At 31.2% G+C, this 17711-nt stretch overlaps 2 protein-coding genes across 6 annotated transcripts in view; one reads left to right on the plus strand and one right to left on the minus strand.

Moving 5' to 3' along the window:
* Positions 1-1959: 1959 nt before the first annotated feature.
* On the minus strand, positions 1960-11879 carry Snap (alpha-soluble NSF attachment protein). Of its 2 annotated transcripts, none has more exons than XM_011180206.3 (6): positions 11582-11879; positions 10361-10544; positions 10165-10296; positions 9947-10093; positions 9702-9875; positions 1960-7710 (listed from the first exon to the last, which is right to left on the minus strand). In XM_011180206.3, the coding sequence occupies exons 1-6, from the start codon at positions 11671-11673 to the stop codon at positions 7561-7563; spliced, it is 879 nt and encodes a 292-aa protein (XP_011178508.1). In that variant the 5' UTR covers positions 11674-11879; the 3' UTR covers positions 1960-7560. The 2 variants fall into 2 exon arrangements, with proteins under 2 accessions (XP_011178508.1, XP_054085961.1); XM_054229986.1 differs by lacking the exon at positions 11582-11879 and adding an exon at positions 10756-10784.
* A 500-nt stretch (positions 11880-12379) lies between these two features.
* Positions 12380-17711, plus strand: part of Reck_0 (reversion-inducing cysteine-rich protein with Kazal motifs) — a 56580-nt gene continuing 51248 nt past the window's right edge. The window contains exons 1-2 of one of the 4 annotated variants that reach the window (XM_011180236.3): positions 12380-12532; positions 15731-16687. In XM_011180236.3, the coding sequence (XP_011178538.2) occupies positions 16093-16687 (595 nt within the window). In that variant the 5' untranslated portion in view covers positions 12380-12532; positions 15731-16092. The other 3 variants (XM_011180219.3, XM_011180228.3, XM_054229984.1) reach the window with 3 other exon arrangements.

Below are 17711 nucleotides of genomic sequence, written 5' to 3' on the forward strand. Positions count from 1 at the left end.
AAATAAGGATGGGGGCTTCTACGAGAGTGATATTGTGAAGTTGCCGTTTCGGACTATGGACGCCTACTTTTATATTAAAATCTATATCTTACAAACAACTTGATCAATCTCAAATGAATAACAGCTAATTGATAAAAGATAACTTCTAGTCGTAGTTTTAAAACTCAGTAAACTCGGCTGATAAAGAGGTGTATTTGATTGACCAAAAATATAGATTTCTACTTGATCGGATAAGTGAATAATAGCGATAGTTCTTCCATTAGGTCCGTACGACGAATGAGGCTAAACATGGAGGTTCGTTATCGAAAAAAAATGTACGACGATCCACTATAACCGTTATCAAGCTCATGTAATTTGATACTTCCTTTGAGAACAATAACGAAAAAAAATCTGAAACACTTTGAAATCATCAAATTTTAAGTGAGTACCGTTACTCCCACAATTACACGCCTCTCTGCCTTCTCAAGTTCCTACATAATGCCAAGTTGAACGCTTCCCAAGCGCACTCATTGTCATGCAATGAAATTAAAACAATTTTCCATTTTGTTTTGTTTTGTGTTTTTTTGTTTATTAACTTTTCATATTGTGTAAACGCAATTAAACGTTTGTTTTTTTGGGAAATTGAAATTTTTGCATAATTAACGCTACTTAATACTTGTAATGTACTTAAGTATATAACATATATGTATATATATATATGTACGCGCTATTGCTTTGCTTTGCTTATATACACGCTTGTAGGTTGGTAATGGCTTTCAATGCGCACATGCTGAGATTTTCTGCGATTTGCTGGCATGTCATTTTTTTCAACTTCATATTGCATGCAATTTTTTTTCAACTTCATATTGCATGCATTTTTTTTATTTTAATTTTTATTGCATAAAATGTTTGCTTGCAATTTTTTTGTTGCTTGCGATTTATTTTTTTTTTTATTTAAAATAAATTTGTTTTGCTTGCATTGTTTTTAATTCTATTGCTTGCAATTTTGTTTTGCTCTTTTTATTGCATGCAATTTTTTTGTTGCTTGCGATTTATTTTTTGTTATTTAAAATAAATTTTTTTCGCTTCCAATTTTTTTAAATTTTAATTTTTATTGGATAAAATTTTTGCTTGCAATCTTTTTATCAATTTTTATTGCATGCAATATTTTTTTTTTAATTTTTATCGCATGTAATTTTTTAAGTTACTTTTTGCCAATTTGTCTGTTTTATTTATTTCAAATCATTGCAGTTGCTATGTATGCATGTCATTTGATATCTAATTTTTCGTCACTTTTGTTTAGTTGGCAGCGTATAACATATTTGTTGTTGTAATTTAAAATGCTCATAAACGGCTTGTTGACATTATTTTTTAATTTTTTGTCATTTGAAGGGCAATTGTCTACAGTGTTTATATGCGTGTAGTGGTGTTTTAAGATGAGTGAAAGTTAAATTTAAGTTAATTTGATATTATTTTTTGTTTTCTTTAGAGCATTAGTGTTTGAATTATAGTAAAATTGTTGTATTTGGTTTTTTTTTCATTAGTTGTTTGCTTAACAATTAAGTATTTAATTGAGATTTATTTTATTACATTTGATTTTTTTTGTTTCTTTGCATTTTTGCATTTTAAATTTAATTTATTTCACTTCAACTCTTTTGCTATATTAATTTAATTTAATTTAATGCATTTGTTGCTTTTATTTTTTTTCTTTCACTTAAACATTACATTATATTTTTTTGTTTTTTGTTTTTTACTAATCAACAATTAATAGTAGTTGAGATGGAAATTTCGATATTTGTGACCCTCAAAGCAAATTTATAATTATCGGGCGGCGACAAAATGCCAACCCATTAACGCTTCTTAACGCTGTTTTTATGTTGTTGTTGTTTTTGTTCTTATACAACAGTTACATCGACATTGCTTAAACTGCAAATTCTTCAACATTTTATTTTCAATTTCTTTTTAGTTTTGTTTTTTGTCTTTTTTTTGGTTTTTTATGGTTGTTTATTTCAACATTACAATTCATACAATTCTCAAAAGGAAAATACTTTGCCGTGCAATTTTCGTATCGTTTCACTTAACGTGACGTTTGACTGGACTCATTCGATCTGAACACCACCAATTTAAATGCCATACATTAATCATTAATACATATTAATTAATTAAGTATTATTTATTATTTATTATTTGTTTTTTTGTTGTTTTTTTTTAATATACTTATACAATTCAACGGCGGTGACATAAAGATTTTCGTGTTTTTTTTCACTTCAATTTTACTAAATTTTGTTGCGCTACTGTTTTGGTTTTTGTTATTTTTTTTTTTAAATTACCATTTAATACTTCCTGATTTTTTTTAGTGGTCAGTGTAGTGTTCAATGTTGCAACTATTTGATTTCCAACGAATTACGCACACACAAATTTTTTAAGTTTTGAAAATTACTGAATTTTTATGAAGCAATGAAATTGAAATTGTATGTGTCGTTGTGTGTGATGCAGTTGTTGTTATTATTATTATTGTTTTTGTATTTTTGCATTTTTGTTGTATGTGTTGTTGCTGCGCTTTGGTGCAAGTTTCTACTACTTAATTTGACAAATTTCTATATTTAAATTGAATTAATACATATATATATATTTTGCTTTTTGTTTTTGTTTTCGTAATGTGCGTTGCACGTTTTTTTAATGATTCAAAGTTTAGTTTTGAAAGTTGCAGAGAATTATAGAATTTGAAAATTGTATAGTGTTTGTACATATATTTGCAACAATTGCCCTTTAGCTGCAGTGTTTTTCGAGTTGTTATTGTATTGTAATATGAAAAAATGCAGGGTTGTATTTTTAGTATATTTTTTGCTGTTGCAGTCAATGCAATTCACACTTTCCAATAAACAGCACAGCACAAAACAAGTCTAAGTTCTAGATCTAGTCTAAAATCTAGATCTTAGACTACTTTCGCACAATATTTGCATTGTTGTTGTTGTATTTCAAAAAATCGTCAGTGGCTACAGAGTGCTTCTGTGCATAAGTGAAATTTTAGCTATGGTACATAAGAGTGCGTGTTTTATAATGTGTTTTTGAAAATGTGCGGTTATGTAATTTGTTTTTATATTATGTATTTTTTATAAGCCGTTTACAAAGCATTTAATAAACTGTCCGTTTTTGTTGCGCTTTTGACATTTTTGCATATATGCATTGAGTTTCGAATGCGTTTTCGTGTAGCTCAAGTGCAGCTGAGTCAAATTTTTGTTTCAAATACACAGTTGCAAATACAATTTGCTTCATTGAATTACACAAATTTTGGTTTTTGAAAAGTTTTGAAAGATTTTTGACATGTTTCAAACGCATTCAAAAAGATTTTTTAGTTGTTAATTGTTATGAAATCATTGTGGCTGAGTTGCTTTTTAGTTTTTCGAAAATTATGAACTGTTTTGAGACATTTTAAACGCCATATTACGATTTTTACAATACTAGTAACATTTTTAGTTTTTTTTTCATGTTTTCAAAAAGTATTTAAAATCATTTGAAACGGTTTTGAAGCAATTGTCACTGTTTTAAGTAAAACAGCGTAAATATTTTTTTCAAAACCAATTATTTTTTGTTATTTTTTAGTTTTTCAACGTTTTCAAGCAGTTTTGTGCGCCAAGTTTGAGTTTTCAAATACTTATTTGGCTTTTGAAAACAACTTGAGCGTTTTTGAAAAACAACTTATATTGTTTTAAACGATTTTAAATACTTTTTAATCACTTTGAATGCTTCTAGTATATTTTTTGCAAGTACATAGCATTTTTTAATACTTTTTCGACAATTTTTAGCCTTTAAAAATGTCATATTTTTGTGTTTTTGCGTATTTTTTGAAAAGTTTTGAAAATCTATCTCGCATATCTCATCGCTACAAATTTGCATTTTTCATATAACATTTCCAAACGCATTTTCGACATTTTTTAACCATTACTAGTGTCACATTAAGTGTTTTTGCGTATTTTCGAAAAGTTTTGAAAATCTATCTCGCATATTTCGTTGCCAAAAATTTGCATTTTCCATACAGCATTTTTGAACGAAAATATTTAGCAATTACTAGTTACATATTCGGTATTTTTGCGTATTTTCGAAAAGTTTTGAAAATTTTCATTTTCCATATAACCTTTTTGTATGCTTTTCCGACATTTTTTAACCATTACTAGTGTTACATTACGTGTTTTTGCGTATTTTCGAAAAGTTTTGAAACTTGAAATGTTTTAAATCACATATTTCCTTGCTTAAAATTGCCTTTTACAAGTTTTAGTATTGTCTTGGCTGGTTAATGTCTTTGTTCGTATGTTATTACAATTTTTTATGTTGTATTCTTTAGGTTTTTGACATATTCTTTCGTCAATTATTTTTTTATTTTATTTTGCATAGTTTTGACCAGCTTTTAATTATTTTTTCGTCAATCATTTTAGGCTCTCTTTCTTCTTTACTTGTTGCATGCTTTAATTGTATTTTTGGTTTTTTTATTTCAATATTTTTCTGTTTCAAAATTGCTCTTATTAACTGCTGTGCCTCTTTTGCAAACTCCTGGCATATTTTACTTCTTTTTTTAGCTGACATGCATTACGCTGACCAATCCGCTCATTTCTATACTCTCCTGCTTCACTAATGTGGCAATGTGATTTTACAAATCTCGGTATTTCTTCAACGTTTTCCTACATTTCTTCGATTTGTTTTTGTTTTTATTTTGTAATTACAATAAATACTTATTTGTGTGTTTTCTGTTTTTGTTTACTTGAATGCATGCTTTTAAACATCTCTTATGTGTTATTAAATATAAGAACAATAAATCATTACATCTTCTCGGCATTAAATCTTTCATATTTTTGTTTTTTTGTTGTTATTATATTTTATATATATTTTGTTAGTATTTACTAATAAAGATTTTACTTTTTTTTCGCTACTAATTCACTACAAATGATTTTAATGTAACATTTATTGTGTTTTTTTGGCTTTTCAACAATTGAATTTGACGTTGTTGTTGTCAGTTGTTGTTTTCTTGTTGCAATTTAATGCTTGTTTTAGTTTTTTTTTTAGTAATTTCAGCATATATATTTGTTTATATATATATGCATAAATGTTGTTAGTTAAGTTTAAAGTAATTTGTTTTAGGTTAGGGTAATATGTTTTGGCATAAATATGTAATTCAAGCATAAAGTAAAATGTTGATTATGTTGTTGTTGTTTTTGTTTGGTATTTAATAATGATTATAGTAAACGTTTTTTTATTTTTTTTTTCAAAGAAATCAACAAACAATTACACATTGTTAATGTTTGTTGTGATAAAACATAAAATAATTAGTTTTTAATACGTCAAAGTTTACTCCCCAAAAATGTATTTTTTTTTTTAATAAATATGCTTTTATGCGCGTTGTTTTTAGTTAGTCAATGCGTTAAATATTTCTAGTTAAGTTTTTTTTGTAATTACTTTTAAATAGCATGCATTTTGTTGCAATTATTTATAATTATTTGGCGCTTATAAGTAAAATATGTTTCGTCAATTTTTTTTTTAATAAACATATAGTTTTTTACTAAACTAAGTTTTTGGTGCAGTTTATATATATATTTTCTTTTTTTTTTTTTTAAGAATCAGTGTATTCAGCTTAACTAATTATTGGCCAGCTTACCAAGTTTGCTTATAAATATTTTTTTTAATACATACATAAATATTAATTAATATGTATTTATATATATATATTTTTTTTTTTTAATAAACCATTACAGTTATGGTTATCTGCTTCATATTTATTTTAACTTCACTTTCTCCCCGCTTCACTACGCTTATAATCTGCTCACTTTTCTGCTTATCAATCATCAATCATCTACCAATCCTCTAACACACAGTTATTGTGTTGCTTTATTTGTTGTTGTTGTTGTTGTTGTTATATTTTGCTTTTATAACACATTTATATTTGAACTAAATAAATCCATTTACCAAGTTGTAGAATATATAAATTGCATTTTAACTAAATAAATCCATTAAATATGTGGTACATATACGTTTTTTTCTTTGTTGTTGTTGTTGTTAGTATACATATACATAAATATTTTATTGAATCTTTCATAATTTGATACAAAAAGTTACAGCTTTAACTTTTTTTTTCAAATTTTTGCAATTAACGCTTTATAACTTTGAATTAACATTTGAAACATGTAACATGAACCGCTACCACGAGTATAGTACATATATATGCATATAACTCTCTATATATATATATATTAATTTGGCAACACATATATATTTATGTATATATATATTTTGAAAGTTGTTAGCCTTGAGCAAAAAGTATATTTGAAAATAATATGAAAATTAGTCAATACAAAAGTTAATAAGAAAAACAACAAACAACAAGTAACTGTAATATAATAACAAATTAGTAAAAACCACAATAGTATAATATATAAAAAATATTTTTACAACAAACACAAATAGTGCGTGCATATAACATATTTTTTTTAATGTGAAAATAGTATATAAATGAAGAACTCATTTTAGTATATATATATATCAATGTAAAACAGTATATATATATATAGTATATAAGTAAAAAAACACAATTTAATTATACATAACAGCATATTTCAAGCATGTTTCTCATTTCCATACATTCAACCGTCGCATCGCATTCACCAATTAGTTTAGATTTCTACACTTCACTGCACTGCTTTCTCAGCGTTGCATGTCTATAAGTTGTTGTTTTTGTTGTATGCCACATAGCAGTCATAGTTAATAAGAGCAATTAATTATATTTCACACATTTATTATTTCATCAATTTTATTGTTGTTGTTTTAGCGCACTTTCCATTTAGCTTTTCATTAATTTCAATATTCACTTCTCTGCAATCTCCGCACTTAGCGCACTCTTGTTGTTTATGCAAAAATTTCAATTTCCATACATTTTATATTCCGCTAACTACATACATATTGTCGCAAGGCAATTCTTTTAGTGTAGCTGCTATACAACATTTCTAGCATTACACAATATGAAATTTTAAAATAAAATATGTTTATTTTTGTTTTTTTTTTTTGGTATTAAGAAGCTAGTATTGCTTCCATGCCATTATTGTTAATAATAGTAATAATGTTGGTTATTTTTCACGTTATGTTTTAATACGAAACATTAGCAATTTTGGTAACTGTCTGGCTGTTGTATATTGGTAACTGTTTGTCTGTCTCTATATTAAGTAAGTTGTGTGTGTGTATGTAGTGTTCTTGTTATTGTACTGTTTTGTAAAATAATAAGTGTGTTGAACTGTTTTTAGAAAATAAAATTATTTTGTTTCAATAAAATAAAATAAAGTCAATAAAATAAAATAAAAATTCTTTTCTTTTATATTTGGTTAATTAACTGGGGTTATGTTTAGTTGTTTGTTACAAAAATAAATTGTATATATATATGTGTGTATGTATAACTATTGAATATTCGGACAAGTGAATGTGGAATTTAAAAAGTTTACGTTTAAATTTTATGCTGCTTTTTATATACGTTTACTATTTGGAATAATTATTTGTTTCTTTTTCTTTTCCTTTTTGTGTATATAATTAATATTAATGATAAATTTATCGTAAATCGGGATCCTCATCGGCTGCTTTCTTAATTCTAAGCAATATTGTGGTGTACCACTGGTCCAGACGTGAAATGCTATCGTAATCTTTGACCGCTTCTGTGAAGCCTTCGATGTTTTGCTCCTCCAAGTGTTCGCAGAGCACCTAAAGATGGGGAAGACAAAACGTTAATAAAATGTATATAAAAAAATTTTTACAACACAAAATAAAAACAAATGTATATAATAAAAAAAAAACAGATTAAAACAAATAAAAAAAAATATTTAAAAAATATATAAAAAAAAATTCAAAAAAAATTAATTTAAAAAATTATAAAAATAATAAAAAAATATAAAAAAAATAAAAATAAACAAAAACTGATATTAAAAAAAATTAAAAAAAAAATATAAAAATAATAAAAAAATATAAAAATAATAAAAAAATATAAAAATAATAAAATAATATAAAAATAAACAAAAATTGATATAAAAAAATAAAAAAAAAATAATTTAAAAAATTATAAAAAAAATATAAAAATAATAAAAAAATATAATAAAAAATAAAAATAAACCGAAATTGATATAAAAAAATTAATTTAAAATATTAATAAATAAAATATAAAAAATTATAAAAAAAGTATAAAAAATGAAAATAAACAAAAATTGTTATAAAAAAAAATATAAAAATAAACAAAAATTGATAAAAAAAAAATTAAAAAAATTATAAAAAAACAAATTTATATAAAAAATAAAAAAAAAATTAAGTAACAAAAAAAAATAGTTTGACAGTTAACAAAATTATCTAATTTCCTCAACAGTTACTTTATAACAATTGTCTAACGATAACTAAACAAGTAAGGAAAGACTAAGTTCGGGTGCAACCGAATCTTTATACTCTCACAATTTATTGATATACTTTCCATTAAGATAACACACAATTCGTCCCGTATATACGGCATAAGTCCACGAGAATAACGAAAATCATCATATATAGTATTTGAGGGCTGAGGTAATTACTGAACAGATTTAACTCATTTTCACCAGAAAGGAACACAATATCCAAGACTATACGCTCACTTAATTTTGCTAAGATATCTCACTTCACAGATATATGCAGAACAGAGCCCACCGTATTTTTGAAAAACCTATAATTATATGTAGGTATATGAGAGCTAGGGGAAGTTATGACCCGAATTTAATCATTTTTGGTACAGAGGCACATTATTAGAAGAACAAGATTCTCTCTGATTTAAATTAAAATATCTGAGAGATTTACCGATATTTTCGGTGATATATTCTTCATGTACGATATTCGGGGGTCTTGAAAAGTTATAGTCCGATTTTGACAATTTTTCCACAAGTGATGCCACACCTCAAATACAGTATTTGTGTAAATTTGTATTCCGATATCTTCATTCGTTCCTAATGTTTATATTATAAAGTGAACGAATCAGATGGAGTTCAAAAATTTAGTTATATGGGAAGTAGGTGTGGTTGTGAACCGATTTTGCCTATTTTTCATCCGTGTCATCAGGGTTTTAGGAAAGTACAGAATTTCATTAAAATCGGTCGATAGTTCCTGGGATATGGTTTTTGACCCATAAGTAGGCGATGCCACGCCCATTTTCCATTTTGTAAAAAAATCTGAGTTCAGCTTCCTTCTGTCATTTCTTCTGTAAAATTTAGTGTTTCTCTTATTATTCGTTAGGGAGTTAACGCACTTTTAGTAATTGAACATAACCTTTACATTCTTCCATTTTTAGACTGTATAAAGAACTACATAAAAAATTACTCTAGAAAGTTTGGTTGCTATAACTTTAGTAGTTTACAAGATGTGCATCAAGTTTCGTCAATAAATCTTAATATTTACTCAAGTGTCCGTTGCACGGACAGACAGACGGACATTCGGATTTCAACTCATCTTATCATTCTAATCATTTTGATATATGTCTTACTCGTTTAGTTTTATGACTTACAAACAACCCTTATGTGAACAAAACTATAATACCTCTTAGCAACTTTGTTGTGAGAGTATAAAAATAGTTTGACAGTTATATGACAGTGAAAGTTATACGAAAATTTTCTACTTTCCTCAGTAACAAAGTTGCTTTATAACAATTATCAATGTAATAACTAAAAGCTAATATTTCAACACACCTTAATGAGCTTGAATTCACGCGAGTCCTGGAATGCTGGATATTGCTGTGCATATTTTTCAATAGCATGTTGAGCATTCAACAGATCCACACTCAGATGACATAATGCAGCACGGAAGAAATACTCTTTAGCGCTATATTTGAGCAGTGAACTCTCCAGTGATGAAGCTGCCACCTACACGACAAGCAAAAACAATAAATATTAAAATGTAAAAAAAAAATTAATAAACAAAAGCAACAACTAACCTGCTCATATATATTGATGGCCTTTTCGTAATCTTCCAGCTGTGCGGCATATTGCGCTACCTTCAACATACATTTATTGGCTGAACTCACCGATTCTTCGCCCTTAAAGTAATCAGCAGCTTGTTCATAGTGCTGTATAGCTTTGGCCTGTGAGGTTATGTTGAAGTCAGAAAATTTAAATATATTTGTTTTTAGTAATATTATATTGTTAGACATACCAGCGTGCCTGGGTCGGTCTCATACATTTCAGCAATGCTCTGGTGATGCTTTGCTGCCATGGTGAAACGACCCATATCGGTGTAGATGTCGATTGCCTTTAGTAGGCAAGACACAGCGCTCTCAACATCGATCTGTTGATTTAAATATAATTAAAAATTAGAAAAATTTTAATTTGCTTTTTCAATATGCACTTACCTTCTTGTAGCAATTGGAGGCATCAACATATGCCACACCGGCATCATGACGACTAGCTGCACGTGAATGCAAATTGGCTACCTCACAAAAGCATTCGCCAGCTTTAGCCCAATTTTTGGACATTTTGAACATATTGCCGGCGCGTTGATAGCACTCGATGGCATCTTCAACTTTGTTCGAACCACTTGAAATTAAAAGAAGAAAATAATTATAATATTTTGGAAAATACATATTTAAGTAGGGCAATTGTTAAACAAATGTTTTTTCGGACTAATCATAATGAATATTACTTTTCTTTTTTGCTGGTACTGTTCCCCTAAACTAAGCAAATTTTCTGTGTAGTTTATGCATAATGAAGTACTAATTAACTAGCTAATCAACAAAGCTCTGCATACCATAATTCCAGCATTTCAAATAAGTTAAAAGTCAGTATAAAGGGTTGGGTGTCATACCACCCTAAATTCCACACCGTATTACAACATCTCTGTATAACTATGTAGCACCACAATTGCTTTGTATGTTCGTAGACATTCCATTAAAGTGGCTTAAAATGCACAGATTTATACACACACACAAACTAAACCCATCAGCCCAATAGGCTGAGTCCAACCAACTGCAGGGTGAAAGGTGCTGCGACGTGAAGGCTTTGCTTCTGCGCCACAATTTTCAGTATACACAGGACTTAGCGCACAAAAACAAGGAACTTGTATGAAGTGTGAGCTGAATGTAGTGTAAACACCAACAAAGTGGGTGACAGGCGGGGCGTTGCGTACCAAGATAACTTGCGAAAAATCGAATTTGCTATGGACGACGACGATTACGACAGCCAAGCACTTGCTTCTATAGCGTATGACATCAGGCATATAAAGTGACCCCTTTCAACTTTCCAACTGCATGGAAATTGCGTTTTCTTAATTATAATTTTAAATTAAGTCATTACTGCAGCACTTTTATAGTTACGATTTATGATATACAAATTTCACGTTTCACTGCTTAGTCATCACTACTTGTTTTCACAGAAGTGTAAAAAATCGATAATCTTGCGACAGATTTTGCAATAAACACCTAGAATGGTATATATGTACAATGCACTTGTAATTTTACTGGAACAAAGAAAATCTTTGTTTATTTATTAATATTTCCACATATGTAATGTACTTAATATACAATACAATTAAAGGTTGCTGCTCCAATTGGAACATTATGTTGGCACACACTCACCCAAAAAGCGAACCGAGAAAACCTTTTTGCTGCGTTAATTTCTTCTCGGCCTCAGCCATCAATTGCAGCGCCTTTTGCTCATTGTCGCCCATAATTGCAAATTTTCCACAAATTTGCAATTAATTGCAACAATTTATGATGTTAGGGAATTTTATTTGAAAGACACAAAATTTTTTCACTGCCGTTTGCGGAACTGCGTTGGAAAAAATAAAAAATCAATGACGAACAACCTACGAAGACTCAGCTGCGATAACGACGACAGCGGCGACGACGGCTAGACAGCGAAATGTCAAAAACGGTGAAAAACAATTGTGACGACAACGTCTGCGCCGGCAGCAACAGCACAAAATGACAAGAGAAATTTGAAATTCAGTGGATTTGTATATGTGAGTTGAGGGATTTGGTAGGTAAAGTTGAAGAATTGTAAAAAAATGTTATAAAATAATTTAGAAATTTTAGTTAACTATTTACAATAAGATAAAAAAACTGAAAATAAAAAAATAATATAAAAGAAGAGCACATAAATATTTGTTGACAATATAATTTAATAAAAAAAAATATTGTTTAAAAAATTAGCAAATAAACAGTGTACATTGGTTATAATTATAATAACAGTAAAACAATTTTACTATGTTTTCATTATTTGTTTAATTCTTAAAAAAATTTTAATTAGTTCCACAACTTCCGTTAAAGTGGCATCTCGTTTTGATTACAATGCCAGTGTTGCATTGCATTTTTATTATTAAATATAAAAGTGTAGCATATATTACAGAAGTGTTTTGCTACATTTTTGCTCAGCTCCGTATCATTTGGCATTTATCAATCGCAAGAGATGGTTGCCGAGAACGCGTAAACGGACGGAAACGAAATGTACGCGAGTTTTAAATGATTGTAGTGTGTGTATGTTGCATAGGAAATTCTAGTGAAGCAGTGAGCAAAACAAAGATTGAAGTAAACAAAATAAGTAAATAACGGTAATTGTTATGAGTAATAAGAAGAATTGATATGAGTAAAGAATAATAAGAAAGCTGTGGCATTTCCGTTGCAAAGTGCTGTTACTTCCGTAAAGTTGTTGTTGCTGCAAAAAATGTTTAGCGAACATCCTTACTTCCGGTAGTACATTTGAATATGCATACAAACATACAACCATACGAATTGCCGTTTACTTAGCGCATATTAAAAGCAAAAAAGCAATCTCAGCGGCTCCTTTTTGATAGTTTGTCCATTTTGCAGTGTTTTTTTTGTGCCATTTTCTTGTAAACTGCAGTCAACGTTTGCGCGCGAAAATAAATGGGGACTTTGATGTAATGTCCCCTCACGACTGTTTGCTATTACCTCATACATACATACATACATAATTAATGCACTGACGAGTAATCGTTACCCCAACACGCTGTACCGCCGACGTCTTTCTCAAAGACCAACAAGCGCCCGCTCTTCTGCCACAAAAACCTTTGTGCGCGCTATTTTACCTTGTACGCGTACATTTTTTACCGTTACATCGGAAGTATCCCCACCGCGTAGTACATTCAGTGACAGTGTACGAATAGTTTTGTAATAGTGTGGAAGCGCATAACAAGAGCGCAAATGAGCTGTTTGGGGTTGGGTGGCAACTGTGCCAATTCGTGTGATGATGCGCCAAAGCGAGTGCTGGCGCGGTGGGCGTTGATGTTTAGTGGCTGCTGCCTGCCTCTGCAGGTAGCATATGACGTCGGCAACATCACAGCGGATTTCTTTGCTTGTTTTATCTGTCAACGAGTTGTGTGCACCGCACGGTTGCTTATATCCTTTGAAACGCGCTTGGCTTGTGTCTCGCGCGCGGTGTCCTTAAAAGTGTGCCTTTGTTGTACAGCTCTACATACATATATTTATTTGCTGAGAGTGTGCGACACAATAGCAGCATGTTTGCGCGCCTCAAAGTGTGCTATACAAACGTGCGCGCGTCTCCTCTAAAAACGGCTACACTTTGTCAGCGTTGCTATGCCGCTATTTGCATCTCCATGTAGTATTTTTACCGTCGTTATCCTTCGTGCATGCATGTAGTTGTTGTATTTTTTTTTTTTTTTTTTTGTTTTTTTCTTACTCGCTCACCGCTGAGTGCAATTTAGAAACATCAAAGTATGACATTTTTATTTATGTGTGGGAATTTTCGCTTTGATCTACTCGCAGGGGGTGGCTTCCGTGCGCTTTGTTGTTGTTGGCATGCATGTTGACAATCAGTATAGTTCGACACTCTCCACTCCTTTGCACTGTGTGCTGTGGGAAAAAGGTAATGTAATAGCATGCGTTTACCCATTTTTTCCCCATTTTCATAAAACATAAAAGCGTCGTCCGCCTAGACATGCCGGTAAAAGCATCTTCCTTAAGTGCGCTCAAATCTCGCTTACCACACGTCATAAACGGAAACTACAAACGAGCACAAACACGCGCTGTGCAACCACCCACCATACAACACAGCTTAGCATACATACATACATATGTATGAACGCTCGCACAAAGTGAAATTACTACTTGCCGCACGCTCGCACACATAAAGCGCATAATACACATTTCTTTGGCATTTGTTTGTCAGTGGTTGACTTTCTTTAACAAGCTAAAATGCCCCGCTTTTCAATGACTTTGCTTTTGGGCAGCTGTCGTCGGCTGCCTCATTTCATATACGTTTTCCACCTTTGCTGCATGCTTGTCTGTTTATTTGTATGTGCCTTGTACTTCATGCTTCTGCTTTGCCTTTGTGCTTTTACTATTGTGTTGTCTATCCGTATTCGCCGCTCACCCACTACTCGTTACTCATTCCGTGTGTCGTTTGTGCTTCGTTCATTTGTTGATTTCAAATTTTGACTTTCGAAATGGAGGTCAATTGGACTAATTAATGTTGTCGCGTATTGGAGCAGAAGTGGACGATGCGAAACTGCGCGATCACTTTAATATGGTTTTTGGTTGTGGGAGGATGCGCTGGGGGTTCTTTAGGTTATTGGTGGCATATGCAAAGGAAGTTAAAAAGAAATGTAAGCTGGGTACATATTAATGGAAGCACCCGCGTTAATTTGTTGATAATTCTATGAAGTTGCGAGTGACTCAGAAATAGTAGAACTGCCAGTGACAGTAAACGCTTTACTTGATCTAGTTTGTTTGATCTAGCTGCGCTGGTTGACCTTCAAATGGCATTGTCACCAACAGCCTGCTACTAGTTCAGCGCACTTCAACGAATTTTCACTTTTTTGAACTTTTCACTTGTAGTATTTGTAATATTGCATATTGCAATTCACATAAACTGCATTATTCAATTTTGTTTACATAAATGTACAATTATTTCGTATTTGTTCCAATAATAATCCTGATGATAACACACACACACAGCTGCGCCTAACTAAATCCACACAATAGTTATAGTTCAGCGAGATGAGTTCATCACCACAGCGAAATTAATCGCTATTTACTCATAAATACATTGCATATATGCTAAATCGTATGCCCGGCATTTTGTTCACACACACACACACACACACACGCACAAAATTTATTAGCTTGATGAAATAAATGTACACTCGTCGTTAAAACGGCACATAAATCCAAATGAATGCGAGCGTTTAATATGCCGCGACAAATTTCAATTAAAAATTTAATTGGGAAATGTGCTCAAAATGCCCAGCTTTTGTGTGTGTGTGTGCCGCCGGCACAGAAATAACTAATAATAATAACAACAAATACTTTGAATTGTAGCAAGTGTCAAACAACGCATATTCAACGTCACTCGTATGTGTGTTTTTGTATGCTGTATTGCGGGCATAACGAATTTAGATGTTATTAAAATATAAAATATGCCAACGAGTGCAAGCAAGCACACAAACAAAATGCGTAAAGCACTAGAAAGGGGAAAAACAACGAATATTAATTGCAACAGCGAACATGATGACACTGGCTAGTAAATTGCGCGAGAAGTGACAATTGAAATTCGTTGCAGCGGAAAATGTGTGCTATTGAATTTATAAAATTAAAAAATTACAAAATTGGTGAAGTGTTTTGTGGCATAATGCAGTAATATAAAGAATGGTGCAACAAACAACCGCCCAGTTAACGTTTGCATATTTTATATTTGTGATAAATGCTTATTTATTTAATATAAATTTTTTTTCCAATACTCAACAGCACAACTGATAGTGTGCGACATGAAGTAGCCAGCAATGCGAAAATCAACGCATATAAAGCGTCAGCAAATGCAATAAAGTGCGCTGAAGACGCGTTCTAGTGGAAATGTCTGCGTTTCCGGTGATAAATATTTAATGACATAAATGCATAAATACAATGAGTGCACAAGTGCGTAATTTATAAGTGAGTAGATAGCAGTATTGTAACCATAAAACACTCAATGCAGAGTCGCTGAAAAGTAAACGTAAATAAGACAGGAACTAACTAGCATATCCTGCATAATAACTTATCACGAAAGTCAGGTGTAGGAAATACCAAAACAAAAATATAAAACAACAATTAAGACAACACAACAACAACAAATGTATTGTCTGCAATTTTGCATTACGCTCAACGCAATCGTGCTGCTAACGCTACACTTGTCAGCACAAGCTGTGCACGCCAATGGCAACGATAACAGCTATGTTGGCAGCGCGCCTGCAGCGACTGATGTGGATAAATACACCGCAGCGCAGGCGTTGCCAATATTGGCGCATGAAACGCTTAGTCATTTGCCGCAGAATAGCGCCGACGCAGACGCTAACGCAGACGCAGTGCTCATGGATACGTTAGAGAAAATATTGTGGCAACAATTAGTTTTGAACAAGCAGCAACAGCAACAATATAAAATACCACAACAACAACACTCACGTCAACAACAACAACGTGTACGTCGTCAACAGCAGGAGCAACATCAACGCCAACATCGCCGTCGTCAGCGTCAAAATAACAAGAAATCACGCAACTCATCCGATGATCTATCGGCTGCTGACGGCTATAGCGTAGAAACGACCGACGATATTGTAATGCAGTTTACCGCAAATACAGCTGAGGAATCGAACGACGATGACGATGCGTCCTCAGCGGCGACATCGCTGGACGCTGATGATGACAACCAAGACGATAAGGTGCCCTACGGTGAGTTGACAAACTGCTTGTGTTAGCATAAAATTACGCGTACTAAGTGGCTGTCGATAGCAGTGAGTTATGTACTTATGTACGTAAATAACTAACTATTGGCATATATATTTGTCAGCTTTAGTACTTGCTTTTCCATACATACATACATCCGTCGATTTTCTAGAAAACTATTTTCATATATTTCTTTTTATGCAGTTTTGTAATTTATACACTTATCAGTCGCTGCAAAGTTTTGCGGTTTAATCATATGCATAGCATTAATAAGAATTCTTCTCACAATCTAATTTAGGGCTTGGGGTCGTGCCTTGTTATCAGTTCTTACTGCATATATGTATGGTATATAGTATATTTATACTGTGAATTTCATTTACAATTTCATACTTATTACTTAGTATTCATAAATATGCTATTGTGTAAACAGTACACTCATTGTTTCTAGTTGCGAGTTCGATTTTTATTACCTTGTCATCATTAAATGCACCCGGATTGCACATTTGTGGGTATTTCATTTCTCATACGAGTATATGTGTTTGTTGATAGCATTATAGCGTCTTTTCCACATTTCTTTGGTTTCTTAAAAACGATTCATATTGAATAAAACATTCTTGTTTAATAATTAGGTCAAATTTTTGAATGAGTTTTGATTCATTTGGACATTTTATTCTTTTTTCGATATGTTTAGTTTCTAACTATCAAAAACTGGGTTGCCGATTCTAATACCGAACTATATAAAGAACCGAAACAGTTTTAGAAATAATCTTTTTTGTACAATTCGCAATTGTCGTCTAGAAAAACGTACCCTAATATCGAATATATCTGAAGTTACAGTAAATCATTTCCTTTATGATTAAAGTACAGAATTGTTCTTCATGTAGTATTTTCAACGAAGAGGTCTTCCTCTCTGACTTGATGCCATTTTATATATTACTGACTCTCCATCCATTCGGATCAGTATTGTTTTTATTTAGGTCTTAAGCATTGGCTTTGAGATTGAATTAAATTTTTTTGGTATTAGTCAACT

Source organism: Zeugodacus cucurbitae, chromosome 4 (genome assembly GCF_028554725.1).
Source record: "Zeugodacus cucurbitae isolate PBARC_wt_2022May chromosome 4, idZeuCucr1.2, whole genome shotgun sequence".
Classification (NCBI taxonomy): Eukaryota; Metazoa; Arthropoda; class Insecta; order Diptera; family Tephritidae; genus Zeugodacus; species Zeugodacus cucurbitae.

Coding starts and splice junctions, on each gene's coding strand:
- Snap (XM_011180206.3), bottom strand. CDS start 11,673: ATGGGCGACAATGAGCAAAAGGCGCTGCAATTGATGGCTGAGGCCGAG. Junction 10,297..10,360: donor CCTCCAATTGCTACAAGAAG/GTAAGTGCATAT, acceptor TTAAATCAACAG/ATCGATGTTGAGAGCGCTGT. Junction 9,876..9,946: donor CCATCAATATATATGAGCAG/GTTAGTTGTTGC, acceptor CTTGTCGTGTAG/GTGGCAGCTTCATCACTGGA.